Source organism: Cydia strobilella, chromosome 26, assembly GCF_947568885.1.
Source record: "Cydia strobilella chromosome 26, ilCydStro3.1, whole genome shotgun sequence".
NCBI classification, from domain to species: Eukaryota; Metazoa; Arthropoda; class Insecta; order Lepidoptera; family Tortricidae; genus Cydia; species Cydia strobilella.
In genome coordinates this window covers 1935752-1960598 of record NC_086066.1, presented here as the reverse complement: position 1 = coordinate 1960598, position 24847 = coordinate 1935752, and the positions used below count along the sequence as shown (strand labels likewise).

The 24847-nt window shown below is 38.5% G+C and overlaps 2 protein-coding genes across 2 annotated transcripts in view; one reads left to right on the top strand and one right to left on the bottom strand.

Moving 5' to 3' along the window:
• LOC134753157 (zinc finger protein 62 homolog) overlaps window positions 1-24847 on the bottom strand; it is a 136266-nt gene that overhangs the window by 4229 nt on the left and 107190 nt on the right. Inside the window, exons 2-13 of the mRNA XM_063688950.1 lie at window positions 12411-12566; window positions 11719-11850; window positions 10541-10715; window positions 8962-9132; window positions 7650-7846; window positions 7035-7209; window positions 5195-5313; window positions 4830-4952; window positions 2207-2340; window positions 1524-1598; window positions 604-727; window positions 190-314 (exon numbers count right to left, since the gene is read on the bottom strand). Of these exons, the coding sequence (XP_063545020.1) occupies window positions 190-314; window positions 604-727; window positions 1524-1598; window positions 2207-2340; window positions 4830-4952; window positions 5195-5313; window positions 7035-7209; window positions 7650-7846; window positions 8962-9132; window positions 10541-10715; window positions 11719-11850; window positions 12411-12524 (1664 nt within the window). The 5' untranslated portion in view covers window positions 12525-12566. The remainder of the gene's footprint in view (window positions 1-189; window positions 315-603; window positions 728-1523; window positions 1599-2206; window positions 2341-4829; window positions 4953-5194; window positions 5314-7034; window positions 7210-7649; window positions 7847-8961; window positions 9133-10540; window positions 10716-11718; window positions 11851-12410; window positions 12567-24847) is intronic.
• Window positions 13199-18675, top strand: LOC134753217 (ubiquitin-related modifier 1). The gene is made up of 3 exons (XM_063689018.1): window positions 13199-13311; window positions 14189-14395; window positions 18528-18675. The coding sequence occupies exons 2-3, from the start codon at window positions 14198-14200 to the stop codon at window positions 18654-18656; spliced, it is 327 nt and encodes a 108-aa protein (XP_063545088.1). The 5' UTR covers window positions 13199-13311; window positions 14189-14197; the 3' UTR covers window positions 18657-18675.

Below are 24847 nucleotides of genomic sequence, written 5' to 3'. Positions count from 1 at the left end.
ATAATTTTTTTTTGTTTAAATTTGAAATTTAATCGTTGTCATTACAGCTCCGCCATATATGACTCAGTATGCGATAAGGGGTTAAAGATAATTTAAGTGGTCAAAAGGGAAGGAGTGAGTCGTAGCGCGTGCTCTCGTTTTCTGACTTATTTAATAACCTGTATAATTAGCATAAAGACCATTACTTACATATCTTTAGATATTTCCTTGTGTCTGTCTGTGATGAGTAAATGTCTGACATACATCTGTCGCGACACAAACGTCACGTCGCACTCCTCACAGCGCGTGCTGTCGTTTTCTAACTTATTTATATCCTGTAACAACAACTGTTTAATGAAAAAATATCCAAATCTGGTTCCATTTATTCCCCTAGTAACATTTACATATACTACCCTTTTTGTTAATAAAAGTCAAATGAGGGTGGATGAGAAAAATCCGATTTGAAGTTAGTGATTAAGCAAAATTGTTCTCTCGCTGTTTTCTTTTAATAAATTTTTGGGTTTTAAAGTGTAGTTTTAACAACAACTCTTGTAAATACGGGATTATCTTGCACAAACTCGCTTCGTGTTCAGTAATGTATGTTGTATGTCAGTTGTGTGTTACCTTGTGAACAGCCTTGATGTGTAGATTCAGTCCGTACGCGCTGACAAAGCTGCGTGCGCAGACGCCGCATATATGGGCAGAAGGATGCGCGCGTCGGAGGTGGCCCATGTACGTAGTGTGCTTACTGAAATATTAAAAACATCAACATTTTGAAAGGATGAACTTAGCAAAACATAATTAGAAATATAATTTACTAGCTTTTTTTTAGTAACCGCAGCTAGTGTAAGAATAGCGCCTGGAAAATATCTCATAGCAATCTAAATTTGAGCATATTATGCACACAAATTAGCAGGCACTTCGTTAATTATCTCAATTCCACCCCGCTTTTTACTTTCTTAAGGGATGATTTTCGGGATAAAAACTATCCTAAGTCCTTCTCAGGGATTCAACCTATCTCTATGCCAAATTTCATCTAAATTGGTTCAGCGGTTTAAGCGTGAAGAGGGAACACACAGACAGTAAGACAGACAGACAGACAGATTTTCGCATTTATAATATTAGTATGGATTTAAATCCTTCTTGGAATCCCTTTCGAAGGCTCAGATTTCTCAGTTCAATACAAATCTTCGATCAGTAGACATTATTTTCCTACATAGTTTTCTAAGTTAATATTTTATATTGTGGTATGATCTATAAGTAAATTCATAATGAACATAAGTCTGACGACTGGTCTGGCCTAGTGGGTAGTGACCCTGCGTGTGAAGGCGATGATCCTGGGTTCGAATCCCGGCATGTATTTGTGTGATGAGCACAGATATTTGTTCCTGAGTCATGGGTGTTTTCTATGTATTTATGTATTTGTATAATATTTATATCGTTGTCTAAGGACCCGCAACACAAGCCTTCTTGAGCTTACTGTGGGACTTAGTCAAACTGTGTGAGAATGTCCTATAATATCTATTTATAAAAAAAGTGCTCACCGGAAGGTGGCGCCGCAGTGCTGGCAGGTGTGCTCGACGCCCTCGTGCCACCCGTGGTGTTTTAGCGCCTGCGCTCTGTACGAGGAGTAATTCACGGTTTTTTTTATCATTTAGCCATATTTTGCTTGGTGGATATATAATATAGCTCTTTCGGAGCAGCTCTCGATTTTTTTTACTATGGGATCAAACGTTCGACAAGGTTACAGATATCGCATGAGTAGGAGTTTTCAACTCCGAGTCAGACACTCACTTCAGTACAAGCATGGATAAAAAAAACAAGAAGACTGACAATGTCTATCTAATTTAGACATTAACTGAGAACAAAATGGAACTGAGACTTAAAAATAATTCGCGTTCAATAGATGGCATTGACTATTGTGATTGACCCGGAGTCGACAACTCCTATTCATGCGATATCTGCAACGATTTAATTCGTTGATTCAATGGGCTTCTAAAGTAACTGCTTACTTGCTATAAGTGAAGAATTGGCATCGCCTACGCCTGCATGAGTAGCGGGTAGTGTGCTTGGAGTCACACATCCCTCGCTACGCATCCTCGCATCTCTGGTGGAAACGCAGCCTTATACTCATGTGAGTGTATGACCCGGAGGTGAAAACTCCTATTCATGCGAAATCTGCAACGGTTTTATTCGTTGATTCAATGGGCTTCTAAAGTGTACCAACTTGCTATAAGTGAAGAATTGGCATCGCCTGCATGAGAAGCGGGTTGTGTGGTTGGAGTCACGGTGCGTGCGGTACAGCTTCGGGGTTCGACACCGGATGTGGCAAATTGTGCATATGTAGGATCCGGCGGGCGGCTGAAAAAAATAATGCGTTTAAATAAATTACACAAATAAAAAACTAAAATTAATACTAAATTATACTGATTTAAACTAACACGTTTTTCACTCATAATTTTAAAACTAACACGGGACTTAATCGCGTACAAACTTACGTTTATTTATGGCCTGACGTTTCGAACGTGACGTTACGTTCGTGGTCACAGGCAGACTGGTGAGGAATTGTATCAACATCTTCTTGCCGCGCGGGTTTTGCGAACTACCCGCACTTGATCTTGATTATTAACTTGTACGCTAGGGTTGTCACTTTGCCTACACACAACACTCACGACATCCGATGGTATGTGGTGGGATGTGTTTTTCCCCTTACATTTGCTAATTACTGGATTCCACGAAGACGAAAACCCCTGTCCCTCATTTTGATTGAAATTTCGATGTTTTCGAAAATAGTCCTTTTGGTAACAAAACTGATGTATGGAGTGAGCACTATGTCTACTAAATTCTCTTTGCTGGCGAATAAAATAGCATGTAAGAACAAGGGTAGTGTTTTTAAAAGAAACCTTAAAGCTTTCTTACCGAGAAAGCATACTAACGTTATAGCAGAATTTTTGACGGATTTGTAAATTAAAATGTATTGACAATGGATCCTATTATCATATTATATGTGGTATTTTCTATAAAAAGGGACCTTATTGTCGATGGCGCTTACGCCATTATAAACGATGCTCCGATATAAATACAATGCCGTGCGACGCTGTGCGGCGTAAGCGCCATCGACAATAAGGTCCCTTTTCATAGAAAATGCCCCATATTAAGATTATTTTTCTAAAAATTAAAGAAAAAGTGACGAAGCCTTCCAGTGGTGAAGGCCGGATTCGAACCGGCGTCTTTAACTATCGCGGCTAACGCCCAACACACAAACACAAATCAAAATATTTTATAAAATAATTTGATTTGTTCCTAAACTTGTTCATTATTTTTCTAATTACCTAATTAACATTTACTACATGACTTGCATGAGATAACCCTGTTCTGACTATTATTGTTTGTCTGTGATATTATTAGTGTATATTTTTATTGAATTTGTATACCAATAGGCACGACATAGTGATACCACAGTCTATAGAACAATACAGTCATTCGACGAAGCCGTCTAGATAAGGCAATCGCGCGGGGAGCGAGGGGTGTACCGCGCACCCGAGCTGCATACATCGCCATTGTTAGTAGCTCGGTACACGTCAAAGTCGTCGGTCCACATACTTTTAACACTGTGGTGATACTGAAATATTTATTTAACATCTTGTAACTTACAAATAATAAACAAATAAATCTTAGAATCATTGACAAATAACAAAAATTATAATCCTAATACAAATAAAAATAATTAAATGTGAGGTGCGACATTAACGATGACATTGCTACACTTTTGTCCTTACAATGCCATGCATTCTTAGCCCGAATCTAATCGTCACTCATGTTTCTGCCTGTGCGCGTCCATCCACTTCTGTTCCTTGTAGCTCTTGAGACAAAAATTATAATATAGGTAATGCAAATAAAAATAATTAAATTTGAGCTGCGACATTATTGACATTTCCACAATTTGTCATTACAATGCCATTCAGTCTTGGCCCGACTCTAGTCGTTACACCTCATGTTTCTACCTGTGCGTGGCCATCCACTTCTGTTCCTTGTAGCTCTTGAGACAAAAATTATAATATAGGTAATGCAAATAAAAATAATTAAATTTGAGCTGCGACATTATTGACATTTCCACAATTTGTCATTACAATGCCATTCAGTCTTGGCCCGAATCTAATCGTCACTCATGTTTCTGCCTGTGCGCGTCCATCCACTTCTGTTCCTTGTAACTCTTGAGACAATAATTATAATATAGGTAATGCAAATAAAAATAATTAAATTTGAGCTGCGACATTATTGACATTTCCACAATTTGTCATTACAATGCCATTCAGTCTTGGCCCGACTCTAGTCGTTACACCTCATGTTTCTACCTGTGCGTGGCCATTCACTTCTGTTCCTTGTAGCTCTTGAGACAAAAATTATAATATAGGTAATGCAAATAAAAATAATTAAATGTGAGCTGCGACATTAACGACATTGCTACAATTTGTCATTACAATGCCATGCGGTCTTGGCCCGACTCTAGTCGTCACTCATGTTTCTGCCTGTGCGCGTCCATCCACTTCTGTTCCTTGAAGCTCTTGAGACAATAATTATAATATAGGTAATGCAAATAAAAATAATTAACATGACATTGCCATTGCCACACTTTGTCATTACAAATGGCATGCAGAGTCTTGATTCCACTCTAGCCGTCACTCATGTTTCTGACTGTGCGTGTCCATCCACTTCTGTTCCTTGAAGCTCTTGAGACAAAAAATATAATATAGGTAACACAAAAAAAAAAGAAAACTAAGCTGCGTGAACTATGACATTGCTACACTTTGTTATTACAAATGGCATGCAGACCCGACTAGTCTTCACACCTCGTGTTTCTGCTTGTGCGCGTCCATCCACTTCTGTTCCTTGAAGCTCTTGAGACACAGCTCGCACTTGTACTTGCCCTCCAAGTAGCCCTCGCCCACTTTCCTCTTTAGGAACTCTTGCACCTGGGGAAAAATATAGGGATGAGGGATGGTTTATCGTACCAGTTTTTACTTATAAATGGATATTTTGTTTATGAAGATAGTAACAAATATGTTTGACTGTGCATATTATAAAAGTTTAGGATCTTGAGTACCTATATTATCACTACAAAGTCGCTTTCTGCTGTCTGGATGGATGTCTGGCGCTTCCTCCATCGCGGCCTAAATAGAAAATTAAATTAAGTAAACACAGATTGGCTTCCTACCTGGTCTTCCTCAGTGTGGAATTGCGTGATGGTGAAGTGCTCCTCCAGCTCCTGGTTGGACTGGTTCCGTCTCGCTCGCTTTTGAAGCTGTTGACTTTTTTTTGACACTCGACAATCCTCTGAAAATAAAGCTTATTGACCATTTTCGTTTTCATAATGGGATAAGATGGGGACTGTTGGGGGGTAAATGAGAAAATTAAAAAGTAGTTTTTAAAATTATATCGTGTTACATATCAAATGAAAGAGCTCGTTATGAGAATCTCAAATATATATTTTTTGTAATTTTAAAATGAATAGTTTAGAAGTTATTTAAGAAAAAAGCCAAAAAATTACCATTCCCCCCTTTATCTCCCAAACTACTAGGTCTAAAATTTTAAAAAAATTATACAAAATAGCTCTTTACCTATAGATCACAGGAAAACCTATTAGAAATGTGCAGTCAAGCGTGAGTCGGACTTAATTACTTAGTTTTTGACTACTACGGATTTTTTAAAGACATCTCACGTTTCACATAAAAAATAGGTAAATTGTTAAAAATTGTGTAATGTACGGAACCCTTGGAACGCGAGTCCGACTCGCACTTCAAATTCAAATTCAAATGTTTTATTCATGATAAACTTAAAACTAAAATTACATACAAAAGTATACTAAAGCTATAGAAACTTATAAAATAGGTAGGAGTTGAAGTTTACCACGAAATGGTCTCGCCTCAGCATAATGCTGAACCGAAGGTCAGCGCTGATCTTCCGGCGGGACCATTTTGGGTCACGATCGCAGCCGTACGACACGGCCCAACCATAAGCTGAACGCAGCCTTTGCAGCAGCGACCAGCGCCATCTTGTCTACTGTCTATGGCAGTACTTGACAATGTCATTATTGACAACAACATGTGTATGAGAATAAGAAATGGCTATGCCGTACAACGCGATAAAATATATTTTGCCTTTCATACGTTTAAATGTACAATTAACAAAAGAGATAAAACAAGTACAACAGAACAAAAGTGGTGATATTTACTTTGTCGAGGTGAAAGTTTCAGCAGTTGACCATGGAGTGATATAGTTGGGAGTTTATACTGTGCACTAAGGGAATTACATATACTCGTATTAAGGAAAATAAATAACGAGATAGCTACAAGAATATAACCACACGGGCAATTGTAATGTGGGACAGCAAAGAAATTCATTACAACAACAACTATATACAGACGCGTTGGGTGACCGTGTATAAAGGACAGAAGAAACAGGTATACATTATTATTGACTTGGCTATATGTAAAATACGTAACTATGACTAAAATTATATTACATTATATTCTATTAAAATTATATTAAAAGCAACTTGTGTCATGTCGTAATGCCTCCTGTGACTGCTGGTGTTGAAGTATAAGTATTTTAAGTTTAGTTTTAAAACTTGTTAAACTTTGTAGGTTCCTGATTGGAGGGGGGATAATGTTCCAGCACTTGGTCGCTACATACCTAAAGCACTTGGCAGGTTTTTACCTCTGTCTTCTGTCCAAGCACTGTATGTATTCAGATGTCTTTTTATAACACTTCTTTTAGACCGTAGTATTCTAATGCCGGCTGTACACACTCGTGGAGTCTCTCGCCATTTTAAACCAATTATTTTAGACCAGTATTCTAATGCCGGTTGTAGACACTCGTGGAGCCGAGACTCGACAAAAAACCGACCCAAGGAGAAGCACGGGACGAGACGAGTAAGAGTGAGATGAGAAGGGAGTAACGTGTACACACTCGTTCTCGGCCTGCCTCGGGGTCTCTCGACGAGTGTAAATAAATAAATATGGCTAAGAGGCCTTAAAAATGAAAGGCACACTCACCTTTCTCTTTCCCGCGCTTCTTTCTCTTCTCTCCCTTTTCTACATTTTCACCATCTCGTTCCATTTCAGCCTTAATTTCCAGCAGCGTCAGATTGTCTGGGTCCAGTTTCATTTCTAGCTTTCCTTCGTTTTCAACGTAATCGTGCTCAATGTGGCCTTCAGAGATGTCGTCGATCTAAAATAATACAGATAAATACGTTTTTAGAATTAAAACAATAAGTCATGTTTCATTATCATATCCCGGTTAGACGGGTGCAAATTTATTTGTCGTTTAAAAAGTGGGACGAGTTAAATTTACTACAATTTAAGTTGATGTCGATAAAATTATGACGTAGGACAGTACCGTTATGTATTTTTTCAATTCAATTCAATTATTTATTTCACATCATTAGATTCATATAGTGTAAGTACAACAAATCTTCCAATATTATAATTACTTTTGCAATAAAATTAACTAAATTATTACAAATCAAATGGGTTTTCAAATAGATATGTAGAAAGAGTAAATTGACATTTATCGTATAAATTTTATAGTTTTTTCTGAATTAAAGTTGTTTTTATTCAAATATCTTTCATTCTTCGTTTTTTATTCATATTTTTTTATAAAAAAAATACCATATCATCCTCCATTTTGACATCAATCTCCTCTTCCTCAATCAAGTCCAGTTTACACAAATTTGCAGCCACATTTTGTTCCTCCGGCAAGATCACCGGATCTTCAACCGGTTCCGCTATCATCGGTGCCTCTTCTGGTGGTTCAATCTCCACTATCATTGGTGGTAGCACTGGTTCTTCAAAAACTACTGGTTTCTCTATAAAAAAATATCAATGTTTAAAATTAATTAAATATAAATAAAAATTAATAAGATTCATTTATTGCCAAAACTGTGTACTGTCCGTGCGCGAATTCCGTGCACGGCTGAGGAATGTTAGGAATGTTGGGCGTCATGACAGAGTGGTGTCATTTTGTACGTACGGGCGCGGCGCACACCCTCCCACTTCCACGACCTCCGAATGCACGGAATTGGCGCGCGGACAGTATAATGAGATCGCATGTCAAAATATACAAATAAAATCTTAATAAGTCTATATCATTAAATACTACACCCTTCTAGCCTAAATAGTCAGTCGTGACCCTAAGCTAGCCGAGTACAGTGTAGGGCTGACAAGGGCCTGACACTCTTTGATAGAGAAAGATAGTCTTATTAATACCGACATTTATAAGAGTGAAAGAGAAAAAGGATTATGCTGCCATACATTAACCTGTCAATACATGAATTTGTCTTTCTCTTACCCCTGGTCGGTAGGTTTCATGTCTATAACTACTATGCTGCCTGTGAAGCCGATGGTCCTGGGTTCGAATCCCGGTAAGGGCATTTATTTGTGTGATGAACACAGATATTTGTTCCCGAGTCATGGATGTTTTCTATGTATTTAAGTATTTGTATAGGTATTATATATTGTGGGTTCTAGCAGAATTACCAGTGCTTCGCTCGAAAGAGCGGAGTGTATAACTGAGCCAGAACCCTTTTGTTTTGCTGCAACGCACACAGCAATTCTACGGTTTATTTTTTTTAAGTTTTGTTTTTTATCTTAATGTTGCTTTTTTGTATCTCCTGTGTTTCTTCTGTTTTAATATGTGTGTATTGTGGCAAACGAATAAATGGTTTATCTATCTATCTATCTATCATATATCATTGTCTGAGTACCCACAACACAAGCCTACTTGAGCTTACCGTGGGACTTAGCCAATTTGTGTAAGAATGTCCCTATAATATTTATTTATTTATACTGTATATAGGGCTGAAGGCCCGAAGCGTCCGGGAGGTTAGTGCTCAAACACAGAACAATAGTACAAATGCCTAAATGGGAAGTTTGAGCACTATTAGAATAATATTTATTATATTTATTCAATGGTGGTTCAAACCTGGAATGGTCAAGGTTTGTTCCTTAGTTGTAAGAGTGTAAGTAGGTATTCTAGGCCGTGGTTTGAATTGCAATTCTTCTTCGAGATCTGAGGAGTCGTAGTAACGTTCGTTGAAATCGTATATTGGCTCCGGGACCACTGTTGGTATTTCGGTTGCTAAGTCCTTTGGCACTGTAAAGTTCAAAACAGCTTTATCAAGGGGTGGTGGAATCTGGTACAGAACAATCCAAGATAGACCCTTGTGGATACCCTGGTTTGATTCTGCCAACCTCGCTAGAAAAGTGTTAGTCTCAGCTTTCCGAGTCCGGTCCGGACACATCCCTACAAACAAGTTTCTGTGCATGATGGGTGTTAAATCGTCACCACTGTGCAAACTGTCAGAAGACTGATGACTTGTCTCACGTGTTGTTGGAATGCGTCCGGAATTCGGACTTGAGAAAAATAATTTTTGGTAGTCTGGGCTCCATGCACAATGGACAGATCAATTGTTGGTTGGCAGAGCCTATATCGGACAAAGCAATCAGTGTTTACCACTTTATTGACCTCTCCCTTGAGTAGGGAACTATGATAGCACCTATGAGGTTGACATGTTCACCTAGAGTGTCCAAAGCCTCCATAAAAACCAGATTATAAAAAAAAAAGTTCAAAACAAATGGAAAATTTTAAAGAATAGTTTAACTCAAAAGTATGGTCCGATAAGTGTGGTAGCTTATTCAGGGAACGAAATTAAGTGGAGACAAGTCTTTATCTGGCTGTTTCCCCTCCCACTACTTGATGTCATAATTTTTTATGGCTATGTCCTGACTTTTGTAAGATTTGATTTACAGTTTTTCATTATTAAAAATAAAGGTTTCTTAAGTTACGAAAACTGTCAACAATTTATTCATTATTTATATATTTCTCCACAATAGCTGTCATTGACGTAAGGACTTATCATTTTAGTTTTTTTGACATACAGTATTTTATTTTAGCCAATCAAAACTAAATAATTAAAATAAAAAACATGTAGGTATATAATTATAGTTGGTCAAACCAAATTGGCAGTAAATAAGAACAAAAAAACTATACTCATCCTTTTCTTGTGGGTGCTACTGCTAGTACTAGTGTAAGACAAAGATAGTATGATTCTCTCTGTCTATGTTTGAAATGAGACAGTCCTTTGACAAACTATATAAGTCTAACACAAATAAACTACAATTAACTAAATTAAAACTAAAAATCTATCTAAAATGGGTCCCCGTGGCATGGTGCGGAGGATGCTGGCAGCATTTCCTCGCTGGATTGCTATGCTCAAGCGTTGAGCGAGGAAGCTGCTTTTAGGAATTTACTTTTCTTCCCTACAGCCGGAAAGCCCACACTTCCCACACTGAACTTGCCGCTTTCCGGTTCAAACAGAAAAATAGTATACCTATACACCTCGGCCAATAAATAAGAAAGCCTCAGATCATATGTTTATCGATTACACGAGATCTGAGACATTTCTTACTTTACTGCACTAGGGATGTAATAATTATAATATTGCTGTACATACAAACATAATAAGTAGTCAAATGTAACATTAAGTACTAACACTACTAACCTGTCAAATGTTTAATATAGAAAACCGGCTCCTCCACACTCTTCTTCTTTGGCTTGTAAGCCTTCGGGTTGTGTACGTAGTCTGTGGTGGGTATGCGATAGGAGTGCCATGTGGACAGGTCCGTTGGCTTGTGGTATAGGCTTGTGCCGCTCAGCTGAATGAACTGTTTGGTGATCTGTGAAGCATGGTGTATTAATATTTTTAATAGAGAAGAATCAAGACTAATTGGATAGTAGTTTGGTAAAAATATTTTCTTTTTATAAGTTACTCGCGACCCGCCCTGGCTTCGCACGGGTAGTTCATCTCATTTACACAAAACCTTTACAAATTATACATATAAACCTTCCTCTTGAATCACTCTGTCTAACAAAAACAAACCGCATCAAAATCCGTTGTGTAGTTTTAAAGATCCAAGCATACATCAGGGACAGACAGCGGAAATACGACTTTGTTTTATACTATGTATTTTATAAGTTATATTTATATACAAAAAGATTGAGAAGGGCAAGGAAAAGAAATTAGGCACGTAAATAAAAGTAACTTTCAGTCAAGAAAGTGTATTGAATTTTAACACATTGCTTCCTTTTGAAAGAACATCAAAAGACAATAAAAAAAAAAACAATTTTTATTCTAATATGTTAAGGTTTGCTTTCAGCTGGCAAATTAAGCCCTCTGGGAGATGGGGGCTTAAATAAACAAATAAACATTGGGTTTTAAATAAATTGTTAATATCATAGCTACCAAACAAAAGACTAAAATATAAGCTTGAGCAACCTGTCCCAAATCTAGAAATATATCGGAAAAGCCCTCATTATGCAGCAGTAAAATATTATAATCACATCCCAAATCATATAAAAGCAGAGGAAAGAGACGCGACATACGAAAAAAAGTTGAAATCATTCCTTGCATACTACTCGGCCACACAATTCCTAGATGATATTTTTCATAAGTAATTAATATACTTTTGATATACCGCTATTATAAGGCTTGTTTATGTTCCAAAGTTAGTACGTAAGTAAACTTATTAATACTTAGCTTAAGAAAATGTTTGCAACACCCTTCTGGGGTCCATGTGATACTTATATACTCTGTATTTTTTTGTAACAACTTTTTATCATGGTGCAATAAACGATATTATGATTATGATAAGTTAACATATACAATATTGCTGATCTCACCTTTCTACCCGACTCCAAATGTTGCATCACAAACTTGTAGGATTTTCTGCATTTCCTCCTGAACTTGTACACCTTCCTGATGAGGCAGGCGCATTCTGGGCAGAACTTCGTCATGTATGGCCACTCTACAAACTGATAAAAAAAAAAAAAAAAAACAATAAGGTTGGTTAGAGCAGAGAAGTTATAGGCAACAGATATACATCATCTGTGAAAATTTCAACCGTCTAGCTATTACGGTTCATGAGATACAGCCTGGTGACAGACAGACGGACAGCGGAGTCTTAGTAATAGGCTCCCAAGTTTGGGTACGGAACCCTCAGGGGGCGAGTCCGACTCGCACTTGTCCGGTTTTCTATAATACGCCTAATGTTACTTATATCTGTGGAGCCTTTTCGCGTGAATGTGAATTGAGTAATGAACCTTCATATTTATAATGTTCTTATTAGAATAATCATTACTACTAGATTCAGTTAAAGTAAACAAGAAAATACATTAAATAAACTAAGGATGCAAAATAAAGTGCTTGATTACAAAGATATAATATTATTATAAAATACAAAAAAAAAAAAAAACCTAATCCATTGGCTACCGGTATAAAAATTTTTTGATGATAAAATCATTGTTTTGTAGAATAAGTTATTGATAAAAGTTTAAACCTCACAATAATTGTTTACAAAATCTTTGGAACTTACCGGACATCCACTGAATTCTTCGTACGCTTTTATTAAATATGTATTGTCCGTATAGTTTTTCAATTTTCCTTCGACGCTCCGGCAAATACGGCAAGCAACAAATGGCGGTGCCATTGTGTACTAAATGGCACGATGTCAAAATATTTATCTGAAAATCTATTGTTATTTATGTTTGAATCGTCTTAATATTGGTATTATATTATTTGTAAATTCCTCGGCGGATCATTTTGATCATTATCAACAACAAAGAAAAAATTGAAAAATTGTTAAGACGTTATTACAACTGATTTAAACGTAAGCATGCATGGAGAGTTGTGGAGGATATACAATACAACATTGTTTTTCGGCAATCATCAATTCATTATAACAACTATGCTAACATCAGATAATTATTTCGAAGATATACGAGTAAATGAACTAGCATCATGTTTCAAAACGAGTATTATTGTTAAATTCTGAATAAAATGTTTCATATGTTCATATATTATAAATGTTTGAGCACATGATGTAAAACGCCTCATAGTTTTGACATTAGCCTGCATGTTTATGAACATAGCTAAATTTAATTACAGGAACGCGAATGTAAACGAAAAAAACTCCTACCAAGTATAATCATTACCGAAATATAAATTGTGGAAGTTGTACCTTAATTAACTTTTCACTAAAGCTAAAATAATTTAAGAAAAGTTTAGTTTATCCTTTTAAATGATATTTTCCTTTTTTTTAATATTTAAAAAAATGTTGCTACATTCGCAAACATTTCTTTTGTCAGTTCTGACAAATTAAAGAAAACAATAACATAACCTTAAAAATTAGCATATACAGCCAACAAATGCAATTGCAATTATTTATTTAATTCCCTTGATCCAAGTATATTAAATAATTACTTAATAAAGCTAAGGTGAGTTCCTAATTTAGTCATTTTCGTGGTGGATAATGACGATAATCACTAACTATACAAAAAGTAAACTTTGCGCTTTTCAAAAAATGGGTCATATCGATATCGAGATGGCGGTGACAAGTTTTTAAGAAGTTAAATTTTACAATTCCATTTACAACACTTCGCGGCCACTAGTTAGTGTTTTGATTTCTGGACAAATAAGTTTATTTGTTAGTGTACCCGGAAAACAGTGAACCTAACCTATTCCATCGTTGCATTAGGAACTTCGAAGCACTTTTTCGTAAACATGGTTAAGCTTTAGTATTCTGAAGTAAGATGTGTGAAGTACTTATAGATTAGTCTCCTAACTTGCGATACATAATAATATAAAATGTAGTTTTAAGTCATAATTTCGCCATCCCATTTTCGTTAGTCATAATTTGGTTTTTGCCATAAAACACACCTAACATAACCTAAGCTATCTAAAGGATAACCTGAGGAAAATCCTAAAAAGTTAACGGTTTCAGAATTATGACTAATGATAATATTACAATCATTACATTCTATCTATCTAGCCCTTTTATTCTGAGCTAGAGTATGTCCCGTAGCTCAGTGTGCCGCTTGGCAAAGGCCTCCTCTAGCTCTTTCCATTGAGGTCTGTCGTGGGCCACTCTTCTCCAGTTCGGGCCCGCTGTGAGTTTGAGTTCATCCTCCCATCTTGTTCGAGGTCTCCTCTGGCCCCGTGTACAACCTCTTGGATACCAATCTGTTACTATTTTGCTCCATTTTTCCCGCCTGTCTCTCAACATGTGGCCAGTCAATCATTACATTATGACTTTCAATAATTATGTCAAACAAAGGGACCCCATAAAATCTATATCTATCTTTATTGCTTTAGATTATCAAAATGGCAGAATTAAAAATACAGCTAGAGTTTGGAGGAGGTGCGGAATTACTGTTTGACAAAATTAAGAAGCGGGAGATAGAATTGCCGGCAGTTAAGAAGTATTTCCCGGATTGTCAGCGTGACACTTGGACGATAAAGGAGCTGCTGGTGTGGGTGAAGGATAATCTGTTAAGGGAAAGGCCAGAGTTGTTTCTACAGGTTAGTTAGTATTGGTTAAAACATAGCTAGCCCCTCGTGTTTGTGAGTAAAGTGTTTGGAAAGACATTCTATAATAAATAAAATAAAAAAGCCTATTTCCAAATTTCCAATTTTACATTAAAAGTTTTTCCGTATTGTTAGTAATTTTCTTATAGCTAGTAGTTAGTGTTAAGTTTATGTATGTTATTAACTATTTGTTTATTTAATTTGGACCCCTCTTTGAGTGGAGGCCTCCTCCAATTCTCTCCATTTTTCTTTCCCTGCAGTTTCATTTAAATGTTCAATGTTTTCTCTGTTTTAATGTCTTGGTAAGACATTCTATATTTGATATATATTATATAATATTACTAGGGACTACATAAGGTAAGGTAAGGCTCTTTATTTACATAGCCAAGTTTGATTAATCTTGTCCTGTTATAATTTATTTTGATGTAGATTAGTCTTTTATGTGATTTTTATAAACTACACAACTACATATTCATTCATTATTTTAAAGAAATGGCTTCAGTTCAGTGGGACTATTTCGCCAGTATCAAGGTCTTAGGAGCTTAAAATACTACTAAAATTGTATGGTTAGTATAAGACAGTGTGCGGTGATTTTATTAGCTCTTTTAAAGAGATAGCGTCTTTACAAGAAGCACATGGGCTTCAAGATTAATTCTCCATTCACTGGACACCACCACATTAGTTTACTGTATAATAAGCTGTCGATATTACACTTTAAAACAATATTAATGAGCAAAAGACAAAGGAATTAATCATGAGGCTAACTATCAAGATTGCGCTCGAAACCGGAAGCCCTCAACTACATATAGTTGGACAAGAAATTGTAGAAAATTATTGCGGGCGCCACTTCCTACGTAACTGTCACATCTTTGACGTAAAATGCTTAAACATGGCAACAATTTCGTATGGAATTTTTTTAGTTCCATTTTTTTATTTAAACTTTATTGCACAAAATATATACAACAATGTACAAATGGTGGACTTAATGCCAAATGGCATTCCCTACCAGTCAACCATAGGGCCAAACAGAGACACTTACAATTGGTGCAAGGAGAGAAAGAAAAAAAAAACAATGAATTAGAAGAAAAGCAAACTATTATACTTATAAACTACATATATTACATAAATACAAACATACATACACATTACACATATAAATAATAGACACATACATACATACTATAAATATAATATTGATGAATATTATTCGAGCTCTTGTGTTAGCGCAACATCCGCTCGAAAGAACACTTACGAGCTTAAGAGCTTGTTTAGAGGGAGTGAATTTTATTTCTACAATTTTATGTCGCACTATACAAGAGGGGCTTTAGCTAAATATAAGAACTGATAATAAACAAATTCACAAATTTAGTTTTTAGTTAGCTGCATCATCATAGTTATCACTTAGCACACAGAGCGAGCGCGCGCACGCGCCAGTTAGCTCTGCTCATACTATTTTTCGGTAAACCGTTCCTACTCGGTGCAACCGCGCCAGCTAGCGGACGCCCTAAAACTTACCTGCGCACATTCGCCTTATGATTGTCCCGTAATATGTATTTTCAACACACTTGCTCGTAACATGCAAGTTATTGAACCGCTTTTAGTGCTTTTTAGGGTTCCGTACCTCAAAAGGAAAAACCGGAACCCTTATAGGATCACTCGTGCGTCTGTCTGTCTGTCACAGCCTATTTTCTTCAAAACTACTGGACCAATTAAGTTGAAATTTGTTACACATATGTAAGTTTGTGACCCAAAGATGGACATGTAACGCAAACAAATGAATTTTAAACATGGGGGCCACTTTTGGGGGGTAAATGAGAAAATTTAAAAATAACATTTGTCAAACTATATCGTATTATATATCAAATGAAAGAGCTCATTGTGGGAATCTCAAATATTTTTTTTAATAATTTTACGATAAACAGTTTAGAAGTTATTCAAGAAAATAGGCAAAAATGACCATTCCGCCCCCTTTATCTCCGAAACTACTGGGTCAAAAATTTTGAAAAAAATACACAACATAGATCTTTACCTATAGATCACCGGAAAACCTATTAGAAATGAGCAGTCAAGCGTGAGTCGGACTTAATTACTTAGTTTTTGATCCGACCCCTACGGGTTTTGTAAAGACATTTCCACATAAAAAATACATTGTTTAAATTGTGTAATGTACGGAACCCTTGGAACGCGAGTCCGACTCGCACTTGGCCGGTTTTCATTATATAGAACTTGTTAGGTAATGAATGATAATCCGACTGACTTAAGAATTTAACTGATTGCTAATAATATGTATGGAAACGGAGCCTTCTTATACCTGGTGCCCCTGGTGGTCGAGTAGATTTTACAACACGGACTTGGCGGGCGCCGGCCCACGCACTCCTGCAGTACGGAGTCGAACTGTGGGCCGGTGCTGCCGATTGGGAGAGGGTCTTCCGGCTCCAGAAGCGCGCCGTTCGGGCGATAGGCCGTGTCCCTCAATGTCACTCCGCGAGGCCATTGTTCAAGTCGTTGGGAATACTTACGCTGCCCTCGCTTCTAATAATGCAAATGGCAATAAATACACGTGATGAAGTAGACTCCAATCCAATCATCGAAGCCCCGCGTAGGTACGCAACGCGCAGCGCGCGCGCCGGAATGCTGCCACTCGCATCGCACAAACTTGTGAAAACTAAAAAGCTATCACATGTTATGGGTCGAAAAGTGTATAATTGCCTTCCGCGTGAAATTGTTACTGCAAAAAGTGCGTCAATGTTTAAAACTAAACTCAGACAATGGCTCCTCGAGCAGACGTTCTATGACCACAAAGAGCTTTTTATAAGTAAACGGTGGAGAGGTCGATGTAATGTAAAGTACGCGCGAAGGCCTTGAAGTTGCTCTGTTGTTTTCTCATCTTCTCTGATAATTTGGCAGCATCGACGCTTGGGTTTTCGGTGAAATTGAAAATAGGTGGAATTGCGAACCCTGGATTGACTGGAGCCCGGATGTCCGTCTCTTCTTGATTCTCAGATTGTTGTGGCTGAGGGACGGCGCGGCTCTGGTGATTTGATGGCTCAGGATGCACTTCTTCATTTTTAGTGTTTATTGTTTTTTCTTCTGCCCAATTGGACATTTCTGGCGAAGGGTGTGTTGAACGTTCTGCTTGTTTCGGTGAGATTGGCCTAGGCCTCGGTGATAGAGGAGCCTTTTTAGCTGTATCCAAATGATCTAGCAATACAGACCGAGCTGATTCGTAGAAGGTTTTGGTTTTGTTATAAGTCTTTTCGGCATAATAAGTGCAATCTTCGTTCTGGAATGCTACCAACCTTGCATGATTGTTTTGAAACTCTTGCCAAAATTAATGATGATCTTCGATGATGAACTGATACTCCTATGACAATGACAATCCGCACGGTGAGACCCGCTTGTGGGAGGCCGTTTGGACGAACTCACTGCCACAGTCACTGATAAGCTTCGAAGGACCAAAAGATGTACGGGTTGTACATCTGAGCTGATATGATTCTTGATCTTGATGGTTGATTGATATCTTGATGGAAACACTGATTTATGTATATGTCTTTATTTATAACCAAGGTATATAATGAGTACTAGCTAGGAGCACGTATGTACGTAAACTGAAATATAAATCGAATTAAAGCGTAATCGCATAAACAGCAATCATTCATTATATTAAATGCTGACGCGAGAAATGTGCGATGCTTGCATTGTACACATGTCATAGAATAAGAATAATATTGTATAATACCTACATATTGTATAGGTAGTACCTATTGACTTGTAATTTTATATTATTAATAAATGATGATTATGATGATTATGATTATTATGACCGCCTGCCGGGGCCCGGCCGGCCCGCCCACGGCAGGCGAGAGGCGCGTCAGGCAGTATGACAATAGATGCACTACTTTTACTGTTTTAACAATAAAAAAATTATCAATATTCCTTTTTTCCTGGCAAGTGTGTTGAAAAACGTCGTATGAAACGCGTGTGCATTGGTTATTACACACATCGGCATTCTTATTGCGCGCTTCTTATTACAGCTCGCGCGCACAATATCGCCTCGTGTGTACTGTGTAGTGACCAACGTAGTACACTAGTATCACAATCACAATGTACTATTACTTAATTACAGGGTGATTCGGTTCGGCCCGGTATCCTAGTTCTAATCAACGACGCAGATTGGGAGCTGTGTGGTGAACTCAACTACGAAATTCAGCAGAATGACTCTATAATGTTCATATCTACGCTGCATGGGGGCTAGTAAATAAGATTTAAATGTTTATGAGGTTTTATTTTTATCCAACTCCTAGTTATAATTTAGTTTTAGATTTTTTAAGAAATGGCAGAGCTGATGGCACTAAAAAACCCAATTTAAGAAGCAAAAATGTTGGCGTCTAACGCAGCGTACTACGTAGGCGAACAACACGCGAAAGCGAAGCGGCGCGGCGCGGGGCGGGGTGAATCAATCCTTTAATACCTATAGAAGTGTCCTACGTGGGCGATCTCGTTGAGAACGCGAACGCCTTGGGCCCGTCGCGCCGCGCCGCACCGCTTCGCTTCGCGTTCGCGAGTGTTCGCCTACGTGAGACGCAGCGTAAGTGGCTTTTGGTTGTCTATATTTAAAACGTTTCCTGACCTTAAGAGCGTTTTCACATTGTCCCATACGATATCGGATGTCAGAAGGAAGTAAAATGTAAGATATATGTGTTTCTCTGTAACTATTTATGCATTTAATAAATCATTATTACAAAAAAAAACCGGCCAAGTGCGAGTCGGACTCGCGCACCGAGGGTTCCGTACTTTTTAGTATTTGTTGTTATAGCGGCAACAAAAATACATCATCTGTGAAAATTTCAACTGTCTAGCTATCACGGTTCATGAGATACAGCCTGGTGACAGACAGACGGACAGCGGAGTCTTAGTAACAGGGTCCCGTTTTTACCCTTTGGGTACGGAACCCTAAAAACGATAAATAACGCAAAAAAGGCGGACTTAATGCCAATGGCACTCTCCTGCAGCTGTTTTTGTCATATGCGCCTTCCGACATCCGATATCGGAAAGGCGCTTCCGATAAATTCAGTCATGTCGGAGCCCCCCGTCAGCTGTCGGAACGATAATATTTATTTGTGTGCGTATGTGTAGGCATAATGCTTCTTGTAGTATGCGTGACCGCTAAAGACGGCGCCCGGACGCGCCCCCGCGGCCTGACTACGCGGATGTAGGGTCCTACATCCAATATCGGATCATACAATGTGAAGGCCGTTCCATCGGTTTGCCACTGTCTTTGTCACATTTCGCAAGAAAGAACGGGAAAGAACATACGCGCCAAGTGTCAATTTTGATCGAATTTCGTCGGTTTTTATTTATTTTAAAAACGTTACCTTACAATATCGAAATTCTAAAGCTATGAAATTACTATTTATGTTAAGATTGTTTTTTCTTCTTTTTTTGTTTATAGTATCACATAATAAATAACCGAGTAAAGTAGGATTAAAAGTCCGAGTTGGAGGTTACTTTGCGAATTAATTGTATCGAGCGAAGTGCCATAATTCGTGTATCGGAAGCTATGTTGTTAAAGATAATATAGTCAAGTACTATATATATTTTTTCCACGTCTACGAATATCAACGCCTCTTAGAAAAACATGATCATATGAGGAGATTTTTCGCCTTCTGGCTCAGGGAACCGCCTGAAGACGCTCTAAGAGGGTTATACCTAACTTCGCGCTCTCTAAAATATTTCATATTCTCCTCACAGTCCACTCAAGTATGATAATAGTCTAGTTATTATTCATAAAAACCCAGCTGTGCGAATCCTGCCAGTTTTTAAAAGGCCTCCTAATTAAATTCGTTGGAGAGCTGCGACCCTCCGTCAATCCCAATCAATCAAAGAGAATATATAGGATAGAGGGTTACTGTCATTGTAGATTTTGTAGTCACAGTAAATTTACTGCCATCTATCGATACACGATTAAAACTAAAAATGGAAATGTATAAAATACCAAAAAAATTAAATAATGGGGCATTTTCTATGAAAAGGGACCTTATTGTCGATGGCGCTTACGCCGCACAGCGTCGCGCGGCATTGTATTTATATCGGGGCATCGTTTATAATGGCGTAAGCGCCATCGACAATAAGGTCCCTTTTTATAGAAAATACCACATATATAGAAAATCAAAACTTATCACAACTTTTTTAGCGGGAAATTGTAATAGGGAGTTATTGAAAAAAACACAGTAGGTTAAATTGTAAAACGGGACTTAATCGCGTACTTAAGTTTTAAGATTTACCTCCTACGTTTCGAGGACGACGTTGTCCCCGTAGTCTGTGGTGGTGGTGGTTAATAATGTGTAGAAATCGTGAAAGTTTAAATCAGTGTAACACAGTAGGTATCTCTATTCTACAGCCTATATTGTCCCTATTAATTTTCTACTTAAATTCCCAGTGTTAAGGTTCATATTGCTTCAAAATAAAGCATTCTGTTCTGTCTAATTGTATGATAGCTCTTACGCCCAACGCTATACGGTTTTAATTTGCACGCTACCTATGTATGAATAACATGATTTTGTGTGGATAATAGGTATTTGCAAGGCGATGACAGTGAACATAACCTAATTGTGAGGGGTGACGGTTTGACGACACAAATTGGGGTTGTTTTTTTATTATTATTCGATTACGACAAAACCGAAGGGGTTATGATTTTAGGATTTGAACGTGGGTGGGTTTTTGCTTTTTTTTAATAATATAGGAGGCAAATGAGCAGACCGATCGCTTGATGGTGAGCCATTACCATATTTACCATCACGCAACACCCGATGGGTTTCAAGTGCTTTGCCGTCCTTTAAGATGGTTGATGATTTAAGATGGTTCCTGAAGGTTGAGCCAGAAATCATACCTATAATATAACTTTGCCTTTATTTTGCTCCCCCTTCTCCCTTCCTCTTGGTGATATTTTTGTCTCACCCCCTCCTCCGTAGTACATATTTGTAATTACGGCCCCATAGCCTAACTAATTGAGACCCGGATTCGAAACCCGGTAAGGGTACGAATATTTCTTTCTGAGTTATGGATGTTATCTATTCATCATTATCATATCAGCCTTTTATCGCCCACAGCTGAGCATAGGCCTATCTTCTAGTACGCCGCTTGTCCCGATCCTGAGCTAATCTCATCCAGAAGTGACCCGCAATCTTCCGGATGTCGTCCACCCAACGAGCCAACGGACGCCAGGGACTTCTTTCATCCGAAAGCGGCCACCATTCCGTTAACATTTTAGTCCACCTGCCATCACTGCCTACCAACATGTCCCGCCCAACTCCATCTTAGTTTGGTAATGGCGAAACCAACGTCTTGCACCTTGGTGCGGCGGTGGTGGATGTTATCTACTCGTATTTAAGCATGTATCTATTTATATAAGTGTGTGTGTGTGTAGTATAAGCTTTTTTTTATACTACGTCCGTGGCAAACAAGCATACGGCCCGCCTGATGTTAAGCAGTCTCCGTAGCCTATGTACGCCTGCAACTCCAGAGGAGTTTCATGCGCGTTGCCGACCCTAACACTCCTCTCCCTCGAGCTCTGGCAACCTTACTCACCGGCAGGAACACAACACTATTAGTAGGGTCTAGTGTTATTTGGCTGCGGTTTTCTGTAAGGTGGAGGTACCTCCCCAGTTGGACTCTGCTCTAGATCTGGAATGACATCCGCTGTCCTGTGCCCTACCACACAAAGCGAGATGTCATTCACAGTGCCCATACCTCTCTTTTGGACGTAGTTTAAGGACATACCCGGGTCCTTGGGCTTTGCTTAGTGTAGGGCTAATATCCTTTAAGGCCGCGTAAAACGGTGAGGGTATAGGTCGATCTGTAATTAAAAACAAAAGTTTTTCCGACCCTAAAAAGTATCACTTGATTTTTGGATGAACCCTTATCTGTGTTTCAAATCACGCTGTGTAGATTTCTGCGTCATAATACAAAAGAAGGGACCCTAATTACTTAATCATTTTGTCCCCCGTTGTTGCTCGCCCTTTTTAAACAGCCTGTACTAAAAGCGTTTAATTATTGAGAGTTTAAAAGGGTTTATGACAAAGTTTTAATGCAGCATAATGGAAATATGTACCTAATGTAAATGTACCTATGCAGTTAAGGGCAGTCAACATGGGTAGATTTTGCTTGACAATATAGGTATTATAAAAGCCTATGCTCTATGGAGGCTCTACTAATGCAGCGACAGCTAAGGTGGTGTGGGCAAGTCCTCCGTATGGATGACCGCCGCTTGCCCAAAACCGTATTCTACTCTGAATTGGTGGAAGGCAAGCGGAAGCACGGCGGTCAGCATCTGCGTTATAAGGACGTGCTCAAACGACACCTGAACGCTTGCAACATCGATCCTGAGCGTTGGGAGGAGCTTGCTACAGACAGGTCATCTTGGCGGTCGACCATCTTTAACCGCATCAAATTATTTGAAGAAAACCGCCTCAATACCTTAGATGTCAAACGCCACGTAAAGAAAGACCGAAGCCCTCGTACGCGTATACGTATAACGCGTCTGGCCAACTCTATTGGCACCTGCAATAGAGTCTTTAAGACCAAGTTCGGCCTGGCCAGCCACAGTCGAGCCCATAATAGGCGTAATCCATAATTGCTGAGGTTGCCGTCATCGAAACCGATGAGGAGGACTATATATATATATTATAAAAGCCAAGTAACCTATTAGGCATTGAGAGGAGAGTTGAGATGAATTATTAAGCCGCGTATCCAGGGCCGGATTTCCGCCTAGGCCCGGGTTGGCCCGGGGTCCCTTTTGTTTGACATAATTATTGAAAATCATAATGTAATGATTGTCAGATTATCATTAATCATAATTCTGAAACCGTTAACTTTTCAGGACTTTCTTAAGGTTATCTTCATCTTATAGATAGGTTAGGTTAGGTTTGTTTTATGGTCTGGCGAGGTTGCGGAAGAGTACTTCGGCGTTCCTGGGACCTCGCCGTATAGCACTGAGGCGGCAACAGAGGGGGTTTAGTGGGTAAACCGTGCCCCCCATTAGCCTCTATGGGAGTCCCACATAACCATCCCAGGCCCGTCCCTGCGCCTGGGTGGTATGCGTTACGCATTCCCCCTCTATAAAAAAAAAGGTTTGTTTTATGGCAATCCTGAAAAGTTACGCGTTTCTAGGAAAAACCAAATCATGACTAACGAAAATGCGGACAAATAAATTATGAGTTATGGGAAACAATAGAGACCCGCCTAGGCCCACAAGACCCGGGTCTAGGGGCCCAGGTAACCTAGCAAAGGTTATAAGATGGAGAAGGGGGCCCTCCTAAATTCTATTCCCTAAAAGGTGCCATAACAAGTCCCTTGGTCTCTAAATCCGGGCCAGCGCGTATCCACTAGAGGCAGCCTCGGATAGAGCGGCTGCCTCGCTTCGAGGCTGACTCTGCCTCAAGGCTCGCGGTTGAGGCAGTGTTTCCACTTGCGAGGCCTCGGAGGCAGCCGCTCGACCCGAGGCTGCCTCTTAGTGGATACGCGGCTTTACACACAGCTACACAGAGTACTAATCTATATATATATATCTAATCTCAAAAACAGTAAGTATTTAACGAATGTGACTTTAAGCGCACGATATTAAGCTAAATAACCGGCCAAGTGCGAGTCGGACTCGCGCACCGAGGGTTCCGTACTTTTTAGTATTTGTTGTTATAGCGGCAACAGAAATACATCATCTGTGAAAATTTTAACTGTCTAGCTATCACGGTTCATGAGATACAGCCTGGTGACATACAGACGGACAGCGGAGTCTTAGCAATAGGGTCCCGTTTTTACCCTTTGGGTAGGGAACCCTAAAAAACCTTGAAGATACTTTTTGGTGTATCTTGCATTTGGCGGTTCACCTTTATAAATATTTACCTTTACGAAGTTCCTGATTCAATTACCTATATTAATTAACCTAATTACTTGTATAGAAAAACAAACTTATCTCTTTTTATCCTATTCATGATCTATTTGTGTCACAAATTATGACTTACAACCCCTTCTACCCCCCGTAATAGTATACATTAGTTGCTCGCAGCGTGACGCCATGTTTCAATTTGCGGCCCAACACGACATAATCTAATCAGGGAGATTAAATGGAAAGTATTTTTATCCGGGTTGTTTTGGAGAGCCGAAGTTTTTTTAAGGTTTTGTGTTATGGTAGTAGGAATAGAAAAACATTTATTCAAACCATACAATTACAATAAAATGAACAAAACAACAAAAAAGTTACATAGGTAATATTGACCCTATTGTTTAAAAATATAGGTATGTCCTTGAAAGAAACATACCTACTTCATTCAAATTTTGTAGTTCCACTAAGCATTTTTTGATATTAACCCCTAAGGGGGTGAAAATGGAGTTGAAAGTTTTTCAAGGTTTGTAAACTTCTACGGAAAATCGAGGGTGGAGCCTATATCC